Source organism: Vombatus ursinus, unplaced genomic scaffold (assembly GCF_900497805.2).
Source record: "Vombatus ursinus unplaced genomic scaffold, bare-nosed wombat genome assembly UNPS02013528.1, whole genome shotgun sequence".
NCBI lineage: Eukaryota > Metazoa > Chordata > Mammalia > Diprotodontia > Vombatidae > Vombatus > Vombatus ursinus.
In genome coordinates, this window is record NW_020953306.1 from 18,852 (window position 1) to 46,527 (window position 27,676).

General features: G+C 35.4%; 1 protein-coding gene across 1 annotated transcript; it reads left to right on the forward strand.

Moving 5' to 3' along the window:
• The first annotated feature begins 11,239 nt into the window (after positions 1 to 11,239).
• LOC114040550 (olfactory receptor 10AG1-like) lies at positions 11,240 to 12,163 on the forward strand. The gene has a single exon (XM_027858666.1). It carries the CDS (start codon positions 11,240 to 11,242, stop codon positions 12,161 to 12,163), a length of 924 nt encoding a protein of 307 aa, XP_027714467.1.
• Positions 12,164 to 27,676: the final 15,513 nt, after the last annotated feature.

Consider the following 27,676-nt stretch of genomic DNA (forward strand, 5'->3'; position numbering starts at 1 on the left):
ATATATATATATATATATATATATATATATATATATATATATATATAGTATCCAGTGTGTAGGCAATAAAAAAGAAGAACTTGAGATCCTAATAAAAAGAATAGAATTTGATTTATTCTCTTAGTATCTTGGATACTTAGCAAAATGAAACCCATAATTGAGCATGGCTGTACGAATGGGTTTGTTGTTGTTCATCCTCTGCTCTTGAAGAGAACCAATGACATCAGGAGTGTGATGTCTTGACTTGAAAATAAACTGAATTTAAGTGAGGCAGAGCTGTGAAAAGTCCTCAGCCTCACTCTCTCCTTCAGAGTCAATGGAGTCCAGTGGCAAGACATAGGTCAAGATGACTAGTGATGTCCCTACTGCCCCTCACTCCCCGTGAATAGGCATGCCTGACTGAAAAGAAATAGAATTGATGAAATGTTATATTCATATTGGGAAATATAGGAATCAGAAAGGGTGAGTATGACAGGATATGTACATGTAGGTATATGAAGAAATAAACATGAATATTGTACATACATGTAGGAACATAAAGAAATAAACACATTATTGGACTATACTATAGATAACAGACAGAAACAAGGAAATTATGATGCATTTGGAAACAGGTCATAATACTAGAACAGAGATCTAATATACTAGTGTTAAATGATTTTAATTATACAGACATTAACATCTATTGGCTCTCTTCTCTGTCTCTCTCTTTCTCTGTCCTCAGTCTCTCAGTCTCTCAATCTCTCTCTCTTTCTCTCTCTCTCTCTCTCTTTCGGTCTTTATCTCAGTCTCCCTCTGTCTTTGTTTCTCTCTCTGTCTCTGTCTTTCTGTTTCTTTTCTCTCTTTCTCTGTCAGTTTATCTCTTCCATTTCTGTCTGTCTCTGTCTGTCTGTCTCTTTCTCTCTCCAGTAGCAGAATGATGCAGTTCAGGACACCTTAGAGTATATCAGTTGGTCAGATGACAAAGCGTAAACAATAAGGTAAGAGAATTTAGGGAGCAGTGGTAGGTCACGTGATACAGCCTGGGGTTCCTCCATCTTGATTAGTTGGTGATGCATTGCCCATCCAAGTGCTGTGAATAGTCTTGTCATCTATTCTTGGTGGAGGAGTGTGGAGATCATTTACTCTGATCTTCTCCTTTGAAGCAAATTGGGGGACAGAGAAGCGAAATATCTTAATGACGGTTATTCAGAAAAGAAATAGCGGAACTAAGATTTAAGCCCATATCCTCTGATTCATAATTATGTGGTCCTAGCTCTTTCCCTATTCTTCCATACACTATGAGTGCACTAGTGTGCCTTGCCAAGACCTAGGATAATTATGCCCAAAGTTTCCATTAGGAGTAGGAAGCTACATAGGAGAATGTTTGGTCTAAGATATTGGAAGTTGCATTTCTCCCAGTACTTGAATAGTAAAAAAAAAAAAAAAAAAAACCAACACAATAATTGGTTAATTCCCTCAATTATAGGGAATGGCTTAAGAACACCACTCCTTGCTAACTGCTTTTATCACTTTAACACCATGATGCAAGCAATGAAAAATAATATCATTTTTATTTTACCAATGAAGAAAATAATTTGAGAAAAAGAACTAACCTTATAATAATCAGATATTTGGGTAGCATCAGATCTACGGTGTCAATATAATCCCTTGACTCATGGATAAGGATTTATCCTCATTAAGGGCTGTTTAGATGATTGGAATTTGAGCCAGAAGACCTTCTCTCTCATTACAGAATAATACATGTCATGGGAGAGGAAAGATCCCAAGAGAACTGAAAAGGGCAGAAATCATTTCTTCTAAAACGGAGAGCCAAATAACTTCAACTAAAAGAGAATTTTTAGAAGAGAGTTAGTTCCCCTATGTGGGGTTTCTTGGTGCTTTTTGATATGTTTTGATGATTAAGAGAGAAGAATTATGGCTTTGTGGAAAGAGTGTTGAAGCTGCAGTCAAGAGAATCTTAATTTCAAATTCTCACTCTAGAACTGGATGGCTTTGGAATTTTGGGCAAAGTCATTGAGGTCCATTAAGTCTAAGTCTCTCAGTCTCCAAAATCTGAATTTCTATGATACCTACATTATAGTGTTCTTGAAATAAAGTGCATAGTTTTGTAAACATTAAAGTCCTTTATGGATATGTTATTATATACCTCTACTCTTTTTAGTATAATCTTTGAAGAAGGAAGGAGATGGATAATATGACTTAATTCTATCTAAGAAAGGTAAGTGTGAGCTCTTTTGCTGTCCCATCTTTAAGTTCTTTGATCTGAAAGGGATCTGAAGGATCACTTATCTATGATCTCTGTGACAACTTTGGTCTTATGATACTACTCAGAGATACAGATTCAGGAAAGAGATTACCTTAGGGAATTAAACAAATGTATTTACAGAATATTTCTGACATCTCTACCAAACAAACAATGTGTGGGGGAGGAGAGAGACTTCACCAGGACTCATAAAGTGGCTAAATAGAAATTCAGGTAGTTTGCTTTACAGTTGCTTCACTTTTTCTGCCTTATATCTTTTAATCCAATCATTTCTCATAATATTCAACCCACTTAATTTCCTATTTAACAAAGAAAAATACTTAAGCAAAGGAAAACATCAGGACAACCACACATAATAACTAATGTAATATTCTATACTTCCACTCCCATTAAACCATACTGATCAAAGGAAGGAAGTAGGCTTCTGTTCTTCAGGACCAAGCATTTTTAGTATAATTAATCTGAATCCAACTTCCTGATACCACTCTCTCCCACCCCTCTCAATTTGCAATATGTTAGACATTGTGGATATTCTTGTCCTGGATCTGCTTTTTTTTTTTTTTTGCTCTCTCACTTTGTTTCCTCCCTCAAATTAATCTCCCCAAAACTTTTTTTTTATTTTCTCCTACTCTTATCCTTATATGGCAATATTTAAAACTTGCAACAGAATGTTTTTTTATTTAGTCATTCCTTGAATTGTCTTTCTATTTTTTGTTGTTTCTTTAATTTTCAGCTTTGTGAATATTTTGGAATGTGTGGGATCTTTGTTTCTGTCATTGATTGTTTTTAAAGTATATGCCCTAGTAATCAGATTTGGTAGGGAAAGACCTTCAAGGTTTCTGGCCAAAACAGAAATAATTACTATTTACATTCTTTCTGAGCCAATCAGGGCCCAAACAAAGACCAAGGGACCTTGACCTTGGACCTATTGTTGGCCAATCAATGACAGCCTGAGTCATTTGGGGTTAAGGTTGGTCTTTAAGAAAGAAAAAAGTTTCAGATATTAAAAGCCGCATTCTTTTTGGGTATAGGACCTGTAAGCAAGGGTATGATATCATATGTGGACAGAAAGGAAGGAAGGAAGGGGAAAGGAAGGAAAGAAGGGGGAGGGAGAGAGAGACAGAGAGACAGAGACAGAGAGAGACAGAGACAGAGACACAGGCAGAGACAGAAAGAGAGAAAGAAAGTTGTGTTTAGTTCCCACTGGGCATCTCCTTTTCAACTCACAGAGCTTGTTTGTCCTTTGTTCTGGAAAAGGACCATGATGCCATGACGTATAAGTGAATTGGATATGAGTGAGGTAGGGCTGTGCAAAGTCACCAGCCTCGCTTTCTCCTCTGATGCTGTCTGGTCCAGTGGCCAGATATAGATCAGGACAACTGGAGATGGCCCAGGTTCAATGAGGGGACCTTGGCCTTTTCAAGCTAAGGTATTTAACAGGTCTTAGTTTTGCTGAGGTAACACCCATTCAGTGATTAAGGCTTAATGAGAAATGGGCAGAGAATGATTCTTTACCCTTTAGCTGGACCAAAGAGTGGGAAGAGTTTGGCGGCTTTTTATGCACAGTCCCAACTGCTTTGGCAGAATACGTGAATAAATGAACAGCTTCACCACTAGGATATCATTATTCTTATTGTCTCACTGAAGCTCCATAATTAACTATTTCTAAACATTTTCCTCTTAGATAATTTGCTAGGTATGAGGTGAAGACAGAGTTGTATTCATCTTTATTTTTTATTATTAGTAATTTATTGGATGGTGATCAATAATTCATAACACTTCTGATTACTTGACATATTAACTATCAGAACATAGATGTTGGTATTCTTTATTTTTGCCAACCCCCCCCACACATATATATAGGTGTTCGTATGTAGTATCAGACCTTTATAAAATATATATACAATTTTTTCCAGGGAATAGTTTATTTTTATTCAAATTTCACTGAATTGTCTTGTGTATTCATTAATTTATTTATTCAATGTAGTCAAAATTGTAGAGGTAATAGGTATACAGGTTGGTGCAGTCAGCCAGGTGGCGCAGTGGACATAGTGCTGGGCCTGAAGTCAGGAAAACTCATTTTGGTGAGTTGAAATCAGGCCTCAGACATTTACTAGCCGTGTGACCCTTGGCAAGACAACACTCAATTCTGTTTGTCTCAGTTTTCTCATCTGTAAAAATCAGTTGGAAAAAGGAAACAGCTAATCACTCCAGTATCTTTATCACGAAAAGCCTAAATGAGGTCACAAAGAGTTAAGCATGACTGAAATGAATGAACAATAACAGGTAGGCATGCTGGTCTTGTTTTCAGGAGAACCTGGGCTGAAATACTGTGTCCAACTCTTATACTATATGTGAAACCTGGCAACCAAATTGACCTCTTTTCTTCATCTATAAAATGGAGGCATTTCATTTTATAGTATATTATATTACTTAGAATAGTACTTACACTGTTACATTTTTCATATTGGTGCCATGAGAATTCATATTAAATAAAAAGTTATGATATGAAATTGCTTTACAAATTAAAAAAAAAAACTATGAAAATGTTAGCTGTTACATGATCTCTCCTGATCCAATAGATATGAACTGTACTTCATCTTTTTCTCTTACTTCATTAATTATCCCAACTACTACCACCCAAAATAATATTTTAGGCTTGGGTAGTTTATCCATTTGCTTACTGCTTCTATATAAACAATTGATTTTAATGATAAAGTTTCTAAAATTCCTTACAATAAGTTGTTCAAAAGATTGCAAGATTCTTGTTGGAAACTGGGATAGAAAACGTTCCTCCACTTCTTTAATGACTCTAAACTAAAATTTTCAGTTTACTATCTCAATCTATTATTTCAGAGAATCACTCCTGGCTTCAACTAAACTTAACCAAAATACAATAAGCACACACACAATATTTGTATACACATATATGTGTGTATGTGCACACCCCTTCTCTCTCTCTCTCTCTCTCTCTCTCTCTCTCTCTATATATATATATATATATATAAAATGTATACACAAATAGGTATGTGGTTATATGAAATATGTAGTTGGAATGACCATATTAGATTTTTAAGAAATAAGGATAATTCTTAGAGATGTTTTGTGATAGTAGAAAAGTAAGATGCTTGAATTTTCCAAATGTTCTTTTGTACTTATTCTTGGCTATGGATATTTATCTTTGGCAAATGTAGAAAAAATGGCCATTAGAAGATTGAAACTCATTGAAAGTAGGAGCATAGGAATTTAATCTTTAGAGTTACCAACGACTTATTAGAACTAAAAGACCCGAACAGATTATATTCCAAGGTTACAAGAAAAGAACTGTCTCATATGATTAGTAAGTAATCAAATCTGATTATTTCTGAAGGATTTTGGAGACAGTAAGAGTAGTGAAGTACTTTAGAAACTCAAATGCTACCTCTAATTTGAAAGTAGAGAAGAATGTGGAAATTTTATACTACATGTTAGCAAACTCAATTGTTTTTTTCCGGGGAAAATGTGTGAAATACTATTATAGGAGCAGCTGCTGAACATATCAAATACTTTTAAACAGAAGTTATGGTTACATTAAGAAGAGATTCTAATAAACTGACCTATATTTTTCTTGATGTAATTAGTAAACGAGTAGATGCAGGGAATGTTCTAGGTGACATTTACTTATATTTAACAAAGCATGTGAAAGTTTTCATAGTGTCAATTATTCCTTGATAACCTCTCTAGGGAGATCAGGAATAGGAAAAAGTTCAACATATACGATCATACTCATAAAAGCTCTTTCACAAAAAACTACTTTATGTAGTCACCAAACAATATACTGTTATAAAGGAATAATAATATGATTGTTATTTGAGTTGTATGATTTCTTCTAAAGTTCATCTAATGATGATGACACTAATATTAATTAAAATGATGTTGATGCTACCTGGAATATCTAGGCTATTTTACAATTTTAAAGTATTGTTAAATATAGTCTGAAATGATCTTTTTATGTAAATAGTTTCTTTTTACTTTTTTTATATTTAGTATTTTATTTTCCCCAATTACATGTAAAAACAATTTTACATTCCTTTTAAAAGTTTGAGCTCTAAATTATCCCCCTTTTTGGTCCCCAACATTGCCTCATTCAGAAGGCAAGCATTTCAATATAGGTTCTACATGGGTAGTCATGAAAAACATTTACATATTAGTCATGTTGTGAAAAAAAATAGCATACACCAAACAAACAAACAAAAAAAAAAAAAACTTCAAGAAAAATAAAGTAAAAAAAGATGCTTCCATCTGCATTCACACACCATTAGTTCTTTCTCTGGGATGGATAGTATTTTTCATCATAAGTCCTTCAGAGTTGTCTTGGATCAATGTATTGCTGAGAATAGCTAAGTCATATGCAATTAATCATCTTATAATATTTCTGAGACTTTTTACACAGCGTATTTCATTTTGCATCAGCTCATGTAAGTCTTTCCAGGTTTTTCTGAGAGTATCCTGCAAATCATTTCTTATAGTACAACACTATTTCATCACAATCAAACAGAACAATTTGTTCAGCCATTCCACAATTGATGGGCATCCCTTCAAATTCCAATTCTTTGTCGCCAGTAAAGAGTTGCTATAAATATTTTCGTACATACAGGTCCTTTTTTATTTCTCTTTTTTTTCTAATACAAACCAAATAGTGTTTTTTTTTTTTCTGTGTTAAAAGATACGCATGGTTTTAAAGTTCTTTGGGCATATTTCCCAATTGATCTAAAGAATGGTTGAATCGGTTCAGAACTCCTCACAACAGTGCATAAATGTCTCATTTTTCCCACATCCCTTCCAATATTTGTCATTTTCCTTTTCTGTCCCATTATCCCATCTAATAGGGATGAGGGAGTAGCTCAGAATTGTTTTCATTTGAATTTCTCCAGTCAATAGTGATTTAGAACATTTTTTTTTTTTGCATGTGGCTATAAATAGCTTCCATTACTTCATCTGGAACCTGTTCATCTTTTTTGACCATTTCTCATTTGGGGAATGGCTCTTATTTTTTTTTTATAAATTTGACCCAGTTCTCCACATAATTGGCAAATGAGGTCTTTAACAGAGAAATTTGCTTCAATTTTCTTTCACGGTTATGATTGTTAAATGTATTTCCCTCCATCTTATTCCTTACCCATTTATTCCATTCTTTCTCTCTCCTTTCACCCTGTCCCTCTTCAAAAGTTTTTTGCTTCTGACTATCACCTCCCCCAATCTGCCCTCCCTTCTACAAACCCCATTCTCTTCTACCCTTTCCCTCCTACTTTCTTGTAGGGTAAGATAGATTTCTATACCTAATTGAGTTTGTTTGTTATTCTCTCTCTGACCCAATTCTGATGAGAGTAAGGTTCACTCTCTCCCCTTTCTTGCTCCGCCATCTTCACCTCCACTGTTAAAGCTTTTTCTTGCCTCTTATAGGTAAGATAATTTACCCCATTCTACCTCTACCTTTTGCTTTCTCCCAGTGAATTTCTCTTTCTCATCCCTTAATTTAATTTATTTTTTTCAGTTACCATCCTTTCATATTCAAGTCACACCTGTGCCCTCTGTCTATATAAAAATTGTCTTTGGCTAGAAAAAAAATGTTTCACCCCATCCATTTGTGGGTACTGCTGCTCCAGGAATGGTTTTATGGCATTATTAAAAGGTGTTTGGAAGGGCTCCGGGGAGAGCTCAGAGTTGCCTTTTCTCTTCCATCTTGGCTCCCTATCTGAAATAATCCTGATGTTAACCTTTAGGATGGACAGTACTGGTAACATTCAAACAGCATACAAGAACAAGCTGAGGCAAAGAAAATTAAATGTTTTAACCCTGGTTATACAATTTCTTTCTGATAGAGCATAAGTAGAATTCGAGGGTAGTCCACTTCTTCCAACACATAAGTTTATACTGCTATAAGTTTTATATATATATATATATATGTGTGTGTGTGTGTACTATATGTATACATTCTATATATGTTATATATTCTTACTCATTGTCACAGAAATAAGAAGTATGACTAAATACACAAAGGCAGAAATGACATTGGTGGGCTTCCACGAGCCAAGATGGCAGAGTAAGAAGTAAGTTGCTCTCACTGTCCCTTATTAACCTCTGAATTTCCAGAAAACATCCTCCAGGAAAAACCCTGGAACAGCTGAACCAGAAGAAAGATTGGGTGTAGCAGTCTGATAGCTCAGGTAGATTGAGAGATTAACAGAAAAGGCCCCTCTTGCCCTGGGGGAGGGAGAAAAGTGCAGAACTGGAGGTGTCCCAGCAAGCTAGCAAAAAGCCCCACCTCAGCATACAAAGAGGAGATCCTGAAACTCAGGTGGTGGAGCAGGCAAATACCAACACCAGGACCCCCAAGAGCCTCGATATGGGCAGGGGAACCAGTGGAAATGGGCTCTGAAAACCACCACATGCCTCAGCCTTTTACAACAGCCAAGTCTCCTTGTGCCTCAGTAAAACTCTGGGAAGCACAACTCCAAGATGGAAAGCCCCAGGCAGAGAAACATCCATCTGCAAGTAGCCAAAGAAAGGACCAAAAGGCCCGGGTAAGCAGGCACCCTCCAGGGGCCAGACTGCCCAATTCTACCCCTAGATTTCCAGTGTTGCTGATTCCAGCCCAACACCAGGTAAGCTGCCAGAACCCTACAGCCTCCAACTGCCAGCATCTGAGGCCCCAACACACAAAGCCAGTGAGCAGGCCCTGGGCTCACAGCACAAGAAGTTTGGGTCAGTGGCCCCTGCTCCCCAGCAGGAGAGCTCATTTTTGTTTTAAGGCCAGGAAATAAGTGAACACTATGACCAAAAAGAAACATACCATAGATTTTTATTATGGAGAAAATGAAGATCAAGGCAGAAATTCTAAAGAGAACAACATTGCCAACAAACCCACATCTGAAACCTCAAAAGGGAATATGAACTAGTCTGAAGCCCAAAAAGCCTTCTTGGAAGAGCTCAAGAAGGATTTGAAAAATCAAATAAGAGAGCTAGAGGAATGGCATTGGTGTATTAATTGGTCTAGTCTCAAAGATCTCAAAGATAGAAGGGATTGCAGAGGTCATCTCTCATGTAACAAATAAAGAAAATGAGAATCAGAAATGGTAAGTTGCCTGTTAATTGCATCATAAGTAACAAGATTACACTTTGGGATTTGAATCCAGAGACGGTATTTCTTCCACTGTGACATGTTTCCACATTGAACAATCCAAACTGGCTGGAGAGGTGAGTGCAGAAGATTTTTTTTTTTCAAAAAAAAGTAAAAGATCATTTTTAGGGGGTTTACAACTTGTCTCAGTATTTCAGTCAGTGGTGTCAGCTCTCTTGGCACCTACCATCTTTCAAACACATGGTATTCTCCTAATATTCTCTGATTACTCCCACATCCTATGTGGAACAGTTATGCCTGGGCTATGTCCACTTCATGCTGAAGTTGAAATATATGAAATATTATAATTTACCAACTTGCCTATTTCATTCTTCCAGCAAACAGGTGTCAGGTGCATGTTGCAGTAGGAATGAACTGATCAAGATTCCACATGAAAGGGGCAGCTAGGTGGCTCAGTGGATAGAGCACAGATCCTGAAGTCAGGAGGATGTGAGTTCAAATCCTGCCTCAGACCAAACATTTGACACTTACTAGCTGTGTGACCCTGGGCAAGTCACAACCCCAATTGCCTAAAAAAAAAAACAAAAAACAAACAAACAAAAAAAACCAAAAACAATATTCCACATGAAAATGTAAAAAGAGACTATAGTCCAATGAATGAAAAGATATTAAAATAAGATGATTTCCTACCATTACTGAATGAATCTCTAAATCTATAATGTTGAGCATCCTCAGTAAGGCAAATATTTTAGGTGAGCACATGTGCCTGAAATCATATTACAGAGAAAATTTGTTCCATCTAACAAGTTTTTTTTTTTGAGCAGCTGCTATGAGTAGGACACAGTTTAAGAGAGACAAAATTATATGAGGCATGACATCTGCCATTAAGATGCTTAGAATACAGTAGAAGGCTCAGGAAATACATATGAAAAAGAACACTCAGGTTTTACTAAGAAAAAATATCTGGTGTGGATTTTGCAATATGGTAACTTAAGAAAGGAAGAAAATGTATACATCTGGGTATGGCCAGAAAATTTTACTCAAAAGAGTGGGAGTAAGTAAGGTGGACTCTGAAAAAATGGTAAGATTATGATAAGCCAAGAAAATTGGATGCAGTTTTCTAGGAAGGAAAAATAATCTATCTATCTATCTATCTATCTATCTATCTATCTATCTATCTATCTATCTATCTATCTGTGTGTATGTAGGCATATGTGTGTATTTATAAGTATATATATGTATGTGCATGTGTGCATGTCTACATATGTACATATATGTATACATATATGATATATATGATATATATTATACAGAGAGAGAGAGAGAGAATTAAGGTAAAATTACATAGGCCAAAAGGTACAAAGCAAAAAGGAATATCCTAGTTGGGATAATTCACAGTATTTTCTTTTTGCTAATTCTTATCTAATATGAATGCTATAATTCCTGCTGTCTGGACATTAGTATTAAAAAAAGCATAAAAAAGCATAAATATTAGGTATGAGGTAGATGGTATTCTTGTTGGCATTAATGAAATCAAAATTTTACAGATTTTATTAGTTATTTTACTCTGCTTCAATTTTTCCATCCATATATCCATAGTTCTTGGTAGGTAGGAACACCATAATTCTTTATTGAATAATTTGGACTTGTCCTCCAAAGAAGAGGTCTTGAAGTATATAACAGAGAATGTTATGAAGGGAGATTCAAACATAATATATTAAACCCAGAAAGAAAGCTGTCAGATCATATAATCCAAACTTCCCCTCTTTGCTAAGACAGAAACTGAGGACAAGAGAAGAAAAGTGATTAGCTGTTTTTGAATTTATTATTTTCACAGGCCAAAGAAGGACACAATGTCAGGGGACAACCTCACAGTTGTGATGGAATTCATTCTCCTGGGATTTTCTGATCTTCCCAAACTCCAAGGGATTCTCTTTGCGATTTTCTTAGTCATCTACCTAAGTATACTGATAGGAAATAGCCTCCTCATTTTCTTAATCAAGATTGACTCAGGTCTCAAAACCCCAATGTACTTTTTCCTTGGGAACTTTTCCTTCTTGGAAATCTGTTACACATCAGTCACTCTCCCCAGAATGCTGGCAGATCTCTGGACCCAGAAGAGAACTATTTCATTCCTAGCCTGTGCTGTACAAACTTGCTTCTTTTTTATTCTGGGAGTGGCAGAGTGCCTGCTCCTGGCTGTGATGGCTTATGATCATTATGTGGCCATCTGTAAGCCTCTCTACTATCCTCTCATCGTGAATCACAAGGTATGTGTCCAACTAGTTGTGGCTTCCTGGATGATTGGGGTCCCAGTATTGATAGAGCAGACATATCAGATTTTCTCTCTGAACTTCTGTGGTCCTAACAAAATCAACCATATCTTCTGTGATGCCCCACCTTTATTCAAATTGGCCTGTGGGGACACATATAAGATAGAAATCTCTGTCCATGTTGTTGCTCAGCTATTCATCCTAACTCCTTTTCTGTTGATACTTGCATCATATGTTAAAATCATTACTACCATCCTGAAATTGTCTTCAACCTCAGGGAGATCCAAAGCCTTCTCCACCTGCTTCTCCCACCTCATGGTTGTGGGCTTATTCTATGGGTCTGGAAGTATTGTGTATTTCCAGCCCAAATCCGGTCACTCAGCAGGATCAGTCAAAGTGTTTGCTCTTTTCTACACCACTGTGACCCCAATGTTCAATCCCTTGATATACAGCCTGAGAAATAAGGATGTTATTGCTGCTCTGAGAAAACTACTTCCTAAATGAATCAAGTCATGAAGCAGTGTTAAGTATGTAAACAGTGATTTTCTCTTCTTTCATTCCACAATTCCTGCAAAAATGCAAATTTTCTTATTTTTCCGATGCACTGAAAATGCACTCAAATGAGAACCCCCAAGACGTTCTATTGCCTCTTATGTTGAACAATTTGCTCTTATTTAAATGATGACTAAAATCAATAAACATTCTTAGTTCAATCATACTATGCTTTCTATAAGCTTCTTAGGAATGCATAAATTTAAGTTCTTTTAAAAATATCACTTGCTATGTTCTGGAAAATGGAGAGAGAGAGAGAGAGAGAGAGAGAGAGAGAGAGAGAGAGGGAGAGAGAGGGAGAGAGAGGAAGAGAGCAGGCAGATTTGCAGGCAAAGGCAAGGAATGACAACGAGTTAGAGAAACAGATCAAACAAAAATAATAGAAACAGAAACAGATATAGAAAAAAATGGAAAGATTAATTTGCTTGTAAGGGTAAATTCAAGAATCCTGAAGCTTTAAAAATTTATTTTTTTCTTCATCATAGTGGTATTGGATTGTTTTATTAGATTAAGTACGTACTTTAGTGTAAATCACTGTATACTGTATGTTTTCATTTAAAACTGCTCTCTTTCTGCAAGGTTTAAAAAATTCTGAAATAAAGGAAAGGTTTTCCTGCTCAAAGTGTATTATGATTGTCTTGACAGTCTATCAGAAGAAATATAGCTCAATGAGGAAACTGCATTTTATATAAATATCAAGAAATAAATGAGTGGCACTATGGTTATGATTGCTAGCATCCCCATTTTACTATCCCCAAATAGGTTACCCATTTTTATGGTGTAAATTTATAGAATATTAAATATATAACATACTTTGGAGCCTATATATTATAATTTGTACTGGAAAAACTCCTCCCCAGGTGATGAGTTAAATTTTTCATTAAAAAATTTAAAACATATCCAGTCAGTTGTTGCATGGAGTCCATAGCTCATTGGAACCCAAAGCAGTTCATTTCCTTTCTGAATCATTCAGTTTCTTAAGAAATGCCTTCCTTATATCAAACCTAAAAATGTCTCTCTTCAATTCTCAACCTTTTTTATGCTCTCTTGGGTCAAGCTGAAAATGTTTAATTCCATTCCCTCATGTCGAAGACTTTCAAAATTCATGAAGACAACTATCATTTTTCCCTTTAGTCTTCTTATCTACAGATGAGAAAAATCAGCTTCAGAATAGATAGAAAAGCCTGGAAATCCTAAAGGTACAGTACCAGCATGACAAAGTTCAGGGTAAAATAGGATAATATCAGTTGGTCAGATGACAAAGTTTGGAGAATGCAATGGTCAGGCAAATAGTTAGGTCAGAAGATTTTAGGATACAGTGCTAAGTCAAGTTGTGAGACCTGGAGATCCTTCATCTTGATTAATTGGTTATGCCTTGCCCATCTAAGTGCTGTGAATAGTCTTGTCCTTTATTCTTGGTAGAGGGTTATGGAGATCACTTACTCTGACCTCTTCCTTTGAATTAAATTGGGGAACAGAGAAGACAAATGGTTTACTGAAAGTCATGCAGATAAAAAAATAGTAGAGCTGAAATTCAAGCCCATATCCTCTGATCCATAATTATGTGGTCCTAGCACTTCCCTTTTCCCTTCACACACTATGAGTACATTAGTGTGTCTTCCCAAGATCTATGATAATTATACCAAGTATTTCCTTTAGAAGTGGAATGCTACAGAAGACATTGTTTGGTCCAAGATATCAGGAGCTAAATTTTTCCAAAGATTTGAATAGAAAAAATGAATAACTAATAAGTTCCTTCAATGATAGCAATGAACATGGCAAAAAGAAAAGAAAAGAAAAGAAATATCCCTTAAATTTTTTTTCACTAAAACACTATGATGAATGAAAAGGAAAATAATATAATTTTCTTTTTAAAGATTAGGAAACTCATATTAGGAGAAGGAAAGTGACCTTTGAATAATTAGATATCTAAGAAGATCCAGACCTAAGGCTTGAATATAGTCACTTGACTGAAGGTTCAGGATTTTCCCCCATATATCTTTGACTCCTTAAGGGTTGTTTAGATGATTGGACTTTGACCCAGAACACTGTTTCATTAAAAAAATATGAAATATGGAATGAGAAAGAAACTGTCTTGAGAGAGCTGAAAAGGGCAAGGATCATTTCTACTAAAAACTAACACTACATGATTTCAATGGAAAGATACTTTTTAGAAGGGAGATTGTCCACCTTTGTAGGCTTTGTTGGTACTTTTTGGTAAATTGTAGTGCTTAATTGAGAAAAGTTATGACCTCTTGGAAAGAGTGTGAAATTGTATTTAGGAGAAACTTGGTTTGAAATTTTGGCTCTGGCACCTAACAGTCATTGGTCAAAGCCATTAGGACTGATTGAGTCTCAGTCTTTTCATTTGTAAAATCAGAATACCTGTGGTACCTACATTATGGTACTGGTGCAATAATATTCATAAAGAGTTTTTCAAATATTACCATCATTCATGGATGGAAGTTATTATATGCCTCTACTTTTTTCAGTATCATCATTGAAGAAGAAGGATCTGAATAATATGATTTAATTCCTTCTAAGAAAGGTAAGTGTCAGCTATTTTTCTGCCTCACCTTCAGTTCCATTGATCTGAAGGAGATCTGCAGAATCATAGATCTATGATCTTCGTGACAATTCTGAATCTTATTATCCTACTCAAGAATGGAGATTCAGGGAAGAGATTACCCAAGGAATAAAAGACCCTTTTTTACAGAATATCCCCATTCCCTCTGCAAATCAATGTGTGTGTGTGTGTGTGTGTGTGTGTGCACATGTGTGCATGAATGTGTGTGTTTGGGTAGGGAGACTTCATTAGTAGTCACAAATATGGCCAAATAATGTAATCCATGTAGCTTGTTTTATAGCTGTTTCATTTTTTTGCCTTTTATCTTTTAAACCACACTTTCCCGAACACACCACTCACTAAATTTCTTTTTAAACAAAGAAAAAAGTGGTTAAGCAAGTGTATGTGGACTTGGATGTATACAATCAGACTTTTATCTGAACTATAGTACATATTTTCCCAGTAGTTAGTTTTTTTTTATTCAAATGCAACTACATTGTTTTGTGTAAATTTATTTAATATAATCAAAACCAAATATTTTGAATTTTTTTCTAACATTGTTTATGTATAGCTATTAGATGTTGTACAGATAGGAGTGCTAGTCTTGTGGTCAGGAGAACCTTCATTGAAATATTGTTTCCAACTCCTGGAAAATATGTGAATCTTTGCAAGCAAATTAACCTCTTTGCCTCATCTATGAAATGGAGGTATTAATTTTTTTTATATCACATTACTTAGAATATTACTTGTATTATTACATTCTTTATATTACTAACATGAGAATTATGTTGTGAATGAAAATTTGTAATATAAAGTTGCTTTGCAAATCTTAAAGAACTAAGAAAATGTTTGCTGTTACCATAATCTCTTCTGAACCAATAAATATGAACTCTCTATCTCATCTTGTTCTCTTCCTCCATTGATTCTCCCAATTCCCCAACCTCCCCAAAAGTGACCTGTTATGCTTAGGTAATTTATCAACTTGCTTAATACTTCTATATGAACAATTGGCTATAAGTAGGAAGTTTCTGGAGTTCCTGGCAAGTAAGAAATTGATCAGATGATCATAAGACTTGTTGGAAAATGGGAAATAGAAATATTGTTCTAGTTCTTTTGGTGACTCTAAATTAGAATTTTCAGGTTAGTAATTCAGTTTACTACTTCAGACAAGCCCTTGTACCTTTAACTTAATTGCACCAATATACAATAAAATATATATAATACATATACATACACATTTATGAATTTTAGTTTATGTGACATATGTAGCTGGAAAGGCCAAATTAGATCCATAAGAATTAAGAACAGTGCTTAGAGGTTTTCTCTGGTCATAGAAAATGAAAAGGTGCTAGAATTTTTCAAATGCCCCCCTCTTTTTCCTTTTTTTTTCTTTTTACTTTGTAGACTTGGCTTTGGAAAAGGCAGAAAAATGGCGACTAGATAGTTGAAACTGAATATAAGTAGGGACATAGAAACTGAAATCTTAGAGTTGTTAATGAGAAATTAACGCACAAAGGCCCTGATGGATTATATTACCAGGTTACATAAAGAAGTGTCTTAAATGATTCACAAGTAATCATACTCATTATGTGTGAGGTCTTTTGGAAACATAAGAGGATGTACTTTAGAAAATCAAATGTTTTCTCCATTGTTTTCTCCATAGTAGAGAAAAGGAAGAAAGTTGTATAATATAAAGGTCAACCTTTATTCCTGGAAGAAATTGTGAAATGCTATTACAGGAGCAGTTACTGAATATATTAAATCTAATGTCATTTTGAAACAAATGGCATGACTTCATTTAGAAGAGGTACTAATAAACTAAGCTTTTTTTATTTTATTTTACTTCACATGATTAGCAAACTTCTATATGAGGGGTATGCTCTGGATAGAGTTTACTCACATTTAACAAAGAATTTGAAAAACTTTTAATGTGTCACTTAGTCCTAGACATTCTCCTTAAGGAGGTCAAAGATAGGCAAAAGTCCAATATATTCAATCATACTCACAAAAGTCCTTTCATGAAGAACTTTCTGCAGTCACAGAACAATATTTTATTATAAAGCAACAATTATAGAATTATGACTTGAGGAAGTTTTTTTTCCTTAAATTCATCTAATGATAATGATGCTAATATTAATGATAATGATGCTGATGCTACCTGGAATACCTAGGATTGTATCATTTTCAAAGTGTTTTTAGATTTACTTCATGAAATATTATTGATATTAACCTTTGGTACAGGCAGTGTTGGTAACATTCATACAGCACACAAAAGCAAGCTGAAGCAGAAAAAATAAATAAATGTTATAAGCCTAGACAGACAATTTCTGTGTGAAAGAACCAGAAGTAGAATTCAAGGCCAGTCAACTTATCTTTCCAAAACGTAACTGTGTACTGACTTCTTACTCTTTGCCCGTGAAATAAGGGGTATGACTAAATGCACAAAGGCAGGCGTGACATTGGTGTATTAATTGGTCTGGCCTCAGAGATCTTCAAGATGGAAGGGATCTTGGAGGTCATATAACAGATGAGAAAAATTAGGCCCAGAAATAATAAATTACCTGCTAATTGCAAGATAGGTAATCAAAACAAGTGTTGGAATTTGAGCTCATATTCTGAATTCAGAGGCAATATTTCTTCCATTGTAACATTTCCACATTGAACAATCCAAGTTGGCTTGAGAGGTAGTATGTTGGGGAACATTTTTTTTAAAAAAGAGAAGTAGGAGATACTTTTTTTAGGTTCACTTAATTTCTCTCAGTATTTCAGTCAGTGGTATTAGTCCTCTTGACAGCTACCATCCTTCAAAAATGTAGTACTCTGTAGACCGACATCTTACACCCTATACCAAAATAACGTCAAAATGGGTATGTGATTTAGACATAAAGACTGATACTATAAGGAAATTAAGAGAGCAAGTAATAGTTTATCTATCAGGTCTATGGAGAAAGGAAGAATTTATGACCAAAGAAGAGATAGAGAACATTATGAAATCAAAAAATGGATGACATTAATTACATAAAATTGGAAAGATTTGCACAAACAAAGCCAATGCAACCAAGATTAGAGGGGAAGCAGAAAGCTGGGAAACAATTTTTACAGTCAACGTCTCTGATATAGGACTCATTTCTAAAATATATAGAGAACTGAGTCAAATTTATAAGAATACAAATCATTCCCCTATTGATAAATGGTCTAAGGATGTGAACAGGCATTTGTCAGAGGAAGAAATTAAAGCTATCTATAAATCATAAAGAAAAAATGTTCTAAATCTGTATTGATTAGAGAAATGCAAATTAAAACAACTCTGAGGTACCACATCATACCTATCTATTGGTTAATATGACAAAACAGGAAAATGTCGGAGATGTGGGAAAATTGGAACACTAATGCATTGTTGGTGGAGTTGTGAACTGGTCCAACCATTCTGGAGCACAATTTGGACCTATGACCAAAGGGCTATAAAACTGTGCCTATCCGTTGATCCAGCAATACCACTTCTAGGTCTGTATCCCAAAGATATCATACATATGGGAAACTGAAGTATTTGGAAACAGTTCATGATCATGGCAGAGAAACCAATTATTTTAAAGTTTTTCAATTATCCAGTTATTTGCATCTATTAACTTTCTCTTTCTCTGTCTCTGTGTCTCTCTGTCTCTCTCTGTTTCTCCCTGTTTCTCCCTTTCTCTTTTATCTGTCTCTTTTTCTTTGTGTTTCTTTGTCTTTCTGTCTCTGCCCCTCTCCTTTTCTCTCTGTTTTCAATCTCTCTCCTTTTTCTCTTTCTTTCTGAGTCTCTCTGTTTTTGTCTCTTTCTGTATGTCTCCCTATGTTTCTTTTTCTGTATCTCTGTTTCTCTGTCCCTTTGTCCCTCTCCTCTTTCCTCCCTCCTTTTGTTCCTTCTCTCCCTTCCCAAAACAGAACCACTTACCCATTCTTTCCAACCAGGGATCCTTTAATTTGGATGTTACTTGATTGACTGAATGATCAATGAATGCAAACACACCTCCACCCCCAACAGGAGAGTGGATCAATCTCAAGGGTTTTATATGAATCGTTCCTATCTGGGACAAATATTCACAGTTATAAAGATTGGGTAGCATGTTTATTCCTCCATCCTCTTTCATATGTGATATAGATGTCCTCTGCATTCCTTTATAATTTTTATTTTGCTTCTCTGAATTCTCTAGTCAATATCTCTTACTGCACTACAGCATTCCGTTGTATTCATGTCACATAATTTCTTTATCCATTCCTCAATTAACGGGCATCTATTTTATTGTCAGTTTTTGCTACTATTGAAAGAATAGGTATCAAATTTTTAGCTTACATGGGAATATTCTTTCTTCCCTTTACTTCCTTGGAGTATGTGCCTAGCTCAGCTATTTGTGTTACAGAGTGGGAAATATTTTTGTCACTTCCATAACAAAATTTCAAATTTTCTTTGGCATAGCAGGGCAAATTAGCAAATCTAAAAGCAATATGTTATCTCCTTTGCCTTCTTGTAATCAATTACTTCAAATTGATTATCACCATCTAGTGACATCTTTGTAAGTTTGATGGATGTGAAGTGATATCTCAGAGTTGTTTTAAATTGCTGTTCTTATTTTTAGCTGTATGTAAGTAGTTTTTAAGTGCACAATTGTTTTTTTTATAGCTATTTTCAATCTTAGAATTTATCCATTACAAATTATCCAGTTTCATACAAATGTGTTAATTTCCTATGTTTCAGATATAAGAACCCTAACAGATAACAACTGATTTAAATATACATTTTTTTCTAAATGATGATTGCCCATTTTTATCTGAATTCAATTTTTTATTCAACATATGCAAATTTAGTGTAATAAACTATCATTTTTATTTCAAAAAAGTCTTTCAACTTGATCTTGTCCTGTCTACTCACAAGATCAAAACCTTAGCTCAGGTCTTCATGACCTCTTCCCTTAATATTTCAGTACATTCCAATTTAGTCTTCACCATTCAAGCATTTTGGTACTCCCTCCTCCACAAAGTTGACTGCTTTTCTAAAGCACAATTGAGCAATCATGACACTTGTTAGATTAGGTGGCACAGTGGGTGGGGTGCTGGTCCTAGAGTCAGAAAGTCTCACTTTTGTGAATTCAAATCTGGCCTCACATACTTAGTAGCTGTGGAACATGGGCAACACTTTGCCATTTTTGCCCATTTGTTAATCTGTAAAAACGATATGGAGAAGGAAAGGGCAAACCACTCCAGTATCTTTGCCATGAAAAACTCAAAATTGGGTCACTAACAGTCATACATGAATGAAATTACCAAACAATAACATTTCTATTACCTATAGGATACAACATCACCTCCTCTTTAAGAATTTGAAATGTCTTTGTGATATGGACCCTTTGAAAATCTGCAGTTCAATACAGCCCAGTTGTACTACTTGTTTTCCTACTCACATGAAACTCCATTTCCCAATTACTTAGCTTTAGCCACCCCATATTCCTGGAATTGTCATGCTTCCCATCTCTATTTCTTGGAAACCTAGGTTTCCTTCAAGATTCAAATAAATCATCCCCTTCTAAATGATATATTTCCTAATCACTCCAAACACTAGCATTTCCTTTCCAAAATAAAGTGTGTATTTTATTTATAGGCATATGTGTATGTATATGAGCACACACAGGCACACATATGCACATGCACACCTAAATAGAAACATATATATTTTCATAAAACAAACATCATTCAAGAAACATTTATTGACTTCCGGTTCTGGGAGCCAAGATGGCAGAGTAAAAAGGTAGTTGCTCTCACCCTCCCCTATCAACCTCTGAAAACCCAGAAAATATCACCCCAGAAAAAAACCCTGGAACAGCTGAACCAGAAGAAAGACAGGGTCCAGCAAGGCAGTAGCCCAGGTAGTTAGAGGGATTAACAGGAAGGGCCCCTCTTACCCTGGGGGAAGGGGAGAAGTACGAAACAGGAGTTGCCCAGCCAGTTAGTGGAAAGACCCACTTTAGCACACCAGGAGCAGATTCTGGTGCCTCGGCATTCTACAGCAAACTGGTCTCCCAGTGCTTCAGCAAAAATAAGGGAAGCAGCACTATAAAGGGCCCTAGGCAGATAAGCATGAGGCAGCATTCATCTGAAAGGAGCTGAAGAAAGCAACGTAGAGGTGCCAAAAAGTTCCAGCCTTGTTGATTCCAGTCCAACATCAGGTAAGCTGTCAGAACCCTACAGCCTCCAACTGCCAACCAAGAGGAGATCCTTAAGCCCAGGTGGTGGAGCAGACGAACGCCAACAGCTGTACCTCTGAGTGCCTCAGTGAGGGTGGGGTAACTGGTGGAAACCAGCTCAGAAAACCACCAGGTGCCTAGGCATTCTACAGCAAAGAAGTCTCCCAGTACCTCAACAGAACTAAGGGAGGCAGCATTGCAAGGGGCCCCAGCCAGATAAACACCTGGCAGCACTTATCTAAAAGGAGCTAAACAAAGCTAAAGGAAAGGAAAAGCAGGCAACCTCAATTTATCTGAAAGTCCCAGCCTTGCTGATTCCAGCCAAACACCAGATAAGCTGCCAGAACCCTACAGCCTCCAATTGCCAGCAGAAGAGACCCCAGCTCCCAAAGCCAGTGACCAAGACCTAGGCTCCAAACACAAGAAACTTGGGTCAGTGCCCTATGCTCCTCAGCAGGAGAGCTTAATCTCTATAAAGACCAGGGAATAAGAAACACCATGAGTAAAAAGAAACATATGATAGATTCTTATTATGAGAAGAGTGAAGATCAAGACAGAAATTCTGAAGAGAACAACACTGTCATCAAACCCACATCTGCAACATCAAAAAGGAATATGAACTGGTCTGAAGCCCAAAAAGCCTTGTTAGAAGAACTCAAGAAGGATTTTAAAAGTCAAATGAGAGAGGTAGAGGAGTCCTTTAAAAGTACAATTGGCCAATTGGAAAAAAAGTACACTGAAGAAAATAAATTCCTTAAAAATACAATTGACCAATTGGAGAAGAAAGTACAAAATCTAACAGAAAAAAAAAACACTGTGTTAAAAATTAGAATTGAACAAGTGGAAATGAATGACTCTATGAGAGAGCAAGAATCAGTCAAAAAGAAACAAAAAATGAAAAAAATAGATTAAAATGTAAAATACCTCATGGGTAAAACAGCTGACCTGGAAAATCGATCCAGGAGAGACAATTTAAAAATTATAGGCCTACCTGAAAGTCATGATGAAAAAAAGAGCCTGGACAATATCCTTCAGGAAATCATAAAGGAAATCTGCCCTGAAGTCCTAGAACTTGAAGGTAAAATAACTATAGAAAGAATCCATCACTCCCCACCTGAAAGAGATCCAAAATTGAAAACGCCAAGGAATATAATGGCTAAATTCAAATATTACCAGATTAAAGAGAAATTACTGCAAGCAGCCAGAAAGAAACAATTTAAATATCATGGAACCACAGTCAGGGATTACACAGGACCTTGCAGCCTCTACATTAAAAGACCGTAGAGCATGGAATATGATATTCCATAAGGCAAAGGAGCTTGGAATGTAGCCAAAGATTAACTACCCAGTGAAAATGAATGTGCTTTTTCAGGGAAGGAGATGGATATTCAACGAAATAGGGGGCTTCCAAATGTTCCTACTAAAAAGACCAGAGCTCAACAAAAAATTTGATCTTCAAGTACAAGATTCAAGAGAGACATCAAAAGGTAAATGGGACAGAAAGATATAACATGTTGTTAATAAGGGCAAAATGTTTACATCCCTACAAGGGAAGATGACTCTTGCAACTCTTGAGAACTGTATTGTTATTGTACCATGTTAAAGGAGTATACATAAAGGGGGTGGATATAAGTTGACTTTGATGTAATGATTAAAAAAATGATTAAGTGGGTTAAATGGATCCAAGTAAGTGGATTAGTCTGAGCTAAGAAAATGTACTGAGAAAGAAAGAGGCAGACAAGGGTAGATTACATTACAGGAAAAGACACAAAAACCTATTAGAGCAGAGGTAAAGAAGGGAGGGGGATGAGTATTGTTTTAACCTTACTTTCATCAGATTTGGCTGAAGAAGGGAATAACATAATCAGTTAAGTATTGAAATATAACTTGCACTATAGGCAGTAGGAGTCAAAAGGGGAAAGAAAAGGGAGGGGGGATAGAAGGGAGGTGGGACTGTAGGAGGTGGTGGTCAAAAATAAACACTAGTGAGGAGGGGAAAGGAGAAAGGAGAAAGAAAAGCATAAACGGGGGGGGAAGGATGGAGAAAAAGACACAGATAGTAATCATAACTGTAAATGTGAATGGGATGAGCTCTGCCATAAAACTGAAGCACATAGCAGATTCGATTAAAATCCATAATCCCACAATATGTTGTTTACAGGAAACACATTTGAAAAAGAGTGACACATGCAGGGTAAAAGTAAAAGGCTGGAGCAAAAATATATTATGCTTTAGCTGAAGTAGAAAACACCAGGGGTAGCAATCCTGATCTCAGACAAAGCAAAAGCAAAAATAGATCTTATCAAAAGAGATAAGGAAGGAAACTACATCCTCCTAAAAGGCACCATAGACAATGAAGTAATATCATTACTAAACATATATGCACCAAATGGTATAGCATCCAGATTTTTAAAGGAGAAGTTCAGGGAGTTACAGGAAGAAATAGACAGCAAAACTATACTAGTAGGGGACCTCAACCTTCCCCTCTCTGAACTAGATAAATCTAACCACAAAATAAATAAGAAAGAAGTTAAGGAGGTGAATAGAACATTAGGAAACTTAGGTATTATAGACCTCTGGAGAAAACTGAATGGGGATAGAAAGGAATATTTTTTTTTTGGCGGTACATGGCACATACACAAAAATTGACTATGTACTAAGGCATAAAAACCTCACAATCTAATGCAGAAAGGCAGAAATAGTAAATGCATCCTTTTCAGATCATGATGCAATAAAAATTATGTGTAATAAAGGGCCATGGAAAGATAGACTAAAAAACAATTGGAAACTAAATAATCTAATCCTAAAAATTGATTGGGTCAAAGAACAAATCATAGAAAAAATCAATAATTTCATTCAATATAATGACAATAATGAGACAACATACCAAAACTTATGGGATTCAGCAAAAGCAGTTCTTAGGGAAAGTTTTATATCTCTAAATGCTTACATAAATAAAATAGAAAAAGAGGAGATCAATGAATTGGGCATACAACTAAAAAAACTAGAAAAAGAAGAAAATAAAAATCCTCAATTAAACACCAAATTAGAAATATTGAAAACCAAAGGAAAAATTAAGAAAATTGAAATTAAGAAAATTATTGAACTAATAAATAAAACTAAGAGCTGGTTTTATGAAAAAAACCCAATAAAATAGATAAACCTTTGGCTAATCTAATTAAAAAAAAGAAAGAAGAAAACCAAATCACTAGTATCAAGAATGAAAAGGGTGAAACTACCGCCAAGAAAGAGGAAATTAAAACAACAGTTAGGAAGTATTTTGACCAACTATTTGCCAACAAATTTGACAATCTTAGTGAAATGGATATTTATTTACAAAAATATAAATTGCCCAGATTAACAGAAGAGAAAGTAAAATACTTAAATAACCCCATCTCAGAAAAAGAAATTGAACAAGTCATTGACGAACTCCCTAGGAAAAAAATCTCCAGGGCCAGATGGATTTACATGCGAATTCTATCAAAAATTTAAAGAACAATTAATTCCAATACTATATAAACTATTTGGTAATATAGGGAAATAAGGAATCTTACCAAATTCTTTTTATGATACAAATATGGTGCTGATACATAAACCAGGACAAGTCAAAACAGAGAAAGAAAATTATAGAACAATTTCTCTAATGAATATAGATGAAAAAATTTTAAACAAAATATTAGCAAATAGATTACAGTAACTTATCACATGAATAATACACTATGACCAGGTAGGATTTATACCAGGAATACAGGGCTGGTTCAATATAAGGAAAACTATCAGCATAATCTATCATATCAACACCAAAGCTAACAGAAATCACATGATCATCTCAAAAGATGCAGAAAAGGCTTTTGACAAAATACAACACCCATTCCTATTAAAAACACTACAGAGCATAGGTATGAATGGAGTCTTCCTTAAAATAATAAATAGCATCTATCTAAAACTTTCAGCAAGCATAATATGTAATGGGGACAAGCTAGAAGCATTTCCAATAAGATCAGGGGTGAAACAAGGATGTCCATTATCACCACTGTTATTCAACATCGTATTGGAAACATTAGCTTTAGCAATGAGAGAAGAAAAAGACATTGAAGGCATTAGAATAGGCAAAGAAAAAACAAAGCTATCACTCTTTGTAGATGACATGATGTTATACTTAGAGAATCCCAGAGAATCAAGTAAAAAACTACTTGAAATAATAAACAACTTCAGCAAAGTTGCAGGCTATAAAATAAACCCACATAAATCATTGGCATTTCTATATATTACCAACAAAGCCCAACAGCAAGAGATAGAAAGAGAAATTCCATTTAAACTTAATGTAGACATTATAAAATATTTAGAAGTCTACCTCCCTAAACAAACCCAGGAACTTAATGAACACAATTACAGAACACTTTTCACGCCAATAAAATCAGATCTAAATAATTGGAAAAACATCAGTTGCTCATGGGTAGGCCGAGCTAATATAATAAAAATGACAATTCTACCTAAGCTAATTTACTTACTCAGTGCAATACCAATCAAACTACCAAAAATTATTTTATAGAGTTAGAAAAAATAATAACAAGATTCATTTGGAAGAACAAAAGGTCCAGAATATCAAGAGAACTAATGAAAAGAAATGCAGGGGAAGGTGGCCTAGCCATTCCAGATCTTAAGTTGTATTATAAAGCAGCCATCATCAAAACTGCTTGGTACTGGCTGAGAAATAGAGTGGTGGATCAGTGGAAGAGGTTAAGTATGCAAGACCCAGTAGTCAATGACTATAGTAATCTATTATTTGATAAACCCAAAGACCCCAGCTTCTGGGATAAGAACCCACTCTTTGAAAAAAAACTGCTGGGAAAACTGGAAAAGAGTGTGGCAGAAACTAGGCATAGGCCAAAATCTCACACCATATACCAAAATAAAGTGAAAATGGGTACATGATTTAGATATGAAGGCTGATACTATAAGCAAACTGAGAGAGCAAGGAATTTTTTACCTGTCAGATCCATGCAGGACAGAAGAATTCATGACCAAACAGGAGATAGAGAACATTAAAAAAAAAGCAAAATAGATAATTTTGATTACATTAAATTGAAAAGTTTTTGCACAAGCAAAGTCAATGCAACTAAGATTAGAAGGAAGGCAGAAAATTGGGAAAGAATTTTTACAACCAGTCTCTCTGATAAGGGCCTTATTTCTAAAATATATAGAGAATTAAATCAAATTCATAAGAATACAAGCTATTCCCCAATTGATAAGTGGTCAAACGATATGAACAGACAGTTCTCAGATGAACAAATTAAAGCCATCTATAGTCATATAAAAATATGCTCTAAATCATTATTGATTAGAGAAATGCAAATCAAAACAACTCTGAGGTACCACATCACACCTATTAGATTGGCCAACATGACAAAATAGGAAAATGATAAATGTTGGAGAAGATGTGGGACAATTTGAACACTAATGCATTGTTGATGGAGTTGTGAAATGATCCAACCATTTTGGAGAGCAATTTGGCACTATGCCCAAAGGGCATACCCTTTGACCCAGCAATAGCACTTCCAGGGCTATAACCCAAAGAGATCATACAAATGGGAAAAGGACCTACATGTACAAAAATATTCATAACAGCTCTTTTTGTGGTGGCAACGAACTGGAAATTGAGAGGATGCCCATCAATTGGGGAATGGCTGAGCAAGTTGTGGTATATGAATGTGATGGAATACTATTGTGCTATAAGAAAAGATGAACAGGCTGACTTCAGAAAAACCTGCAAAGACTTGTATTGTCTGATGCTTAGTGAAGTGAGCAGAACCAACAGAACGTTGTACACAATAGCAGCCACGTTGTGTGATAACTAATATTGATAAACTTAACCCTTCCTGGCAGTACAAGGATCTAAGACATCACAGAGGCCTTGTGATGGAAAATGCTATCCACACCCAAAGAAAGAACTATGGAAGCTTAATTGTTATTTTTTTTTCTCTTCTGTTGAGTTTTGTTTCCTCTTTCTGATGGTTCCTCCTATTGGTTTTAATTTCTTCTTACAACATCACTAATGTGAAAATATGTTTAATATGAATGTAAATATATAGCCTAAATCAGATTGAGTGCCATCTTTGGGGGCATGGTGGGGAGGAAGGGGGAGAAATATTTTAAACTTAATAGCATGGGGAAGTGATTTTTGATAAATAAAAAAAATTAATAAAAAATAAAATTAAAAAAAGAAACATTTATTAAGTGCTTATCATATGTTTGGCATTGTGGCAATTTCTACTATACTTAAGGGAGAAAATATGCATGTTTATATGTACATAAATGCATACTTACATGCACACACATATATGAATATGCATGTGCATGCTTGAATACAAGGCTTGCAAACATGGGATCTGTAGTGATTATACTAGAACGTTAAATGTGTTAGAGTTTCCCTTTTTCACGGGGTAGCCAGACAATGGAGTAGCACAACAATAAACTAATCTGAAGGATGTCTGCAGAGCTGCTTGGCATATCAATAACCCTTTGAGAGTGAACTTCAGCCCTAACTTGGAGATGCCTGCTGCTGCCAGAAACCGCAGAACTAGCCTTGATCAGCTCAAAAAAAAATCTTGAGAAGCAGCTGCAGACTCAGGACTTTTCAAACATCCTGCCTCCTGGCTTATTGTGTCCACAGACATCTCCTTT

Excerpts from the sequence above, each read along its gene's own strand:
- LOC114040550 (XM_027858666.1), top strand. The coding sequence starts at position 11,240 with ATGTCAGGGGACAACCTCACAGTTGTGATGGAATTCATTCTCCTGGGA.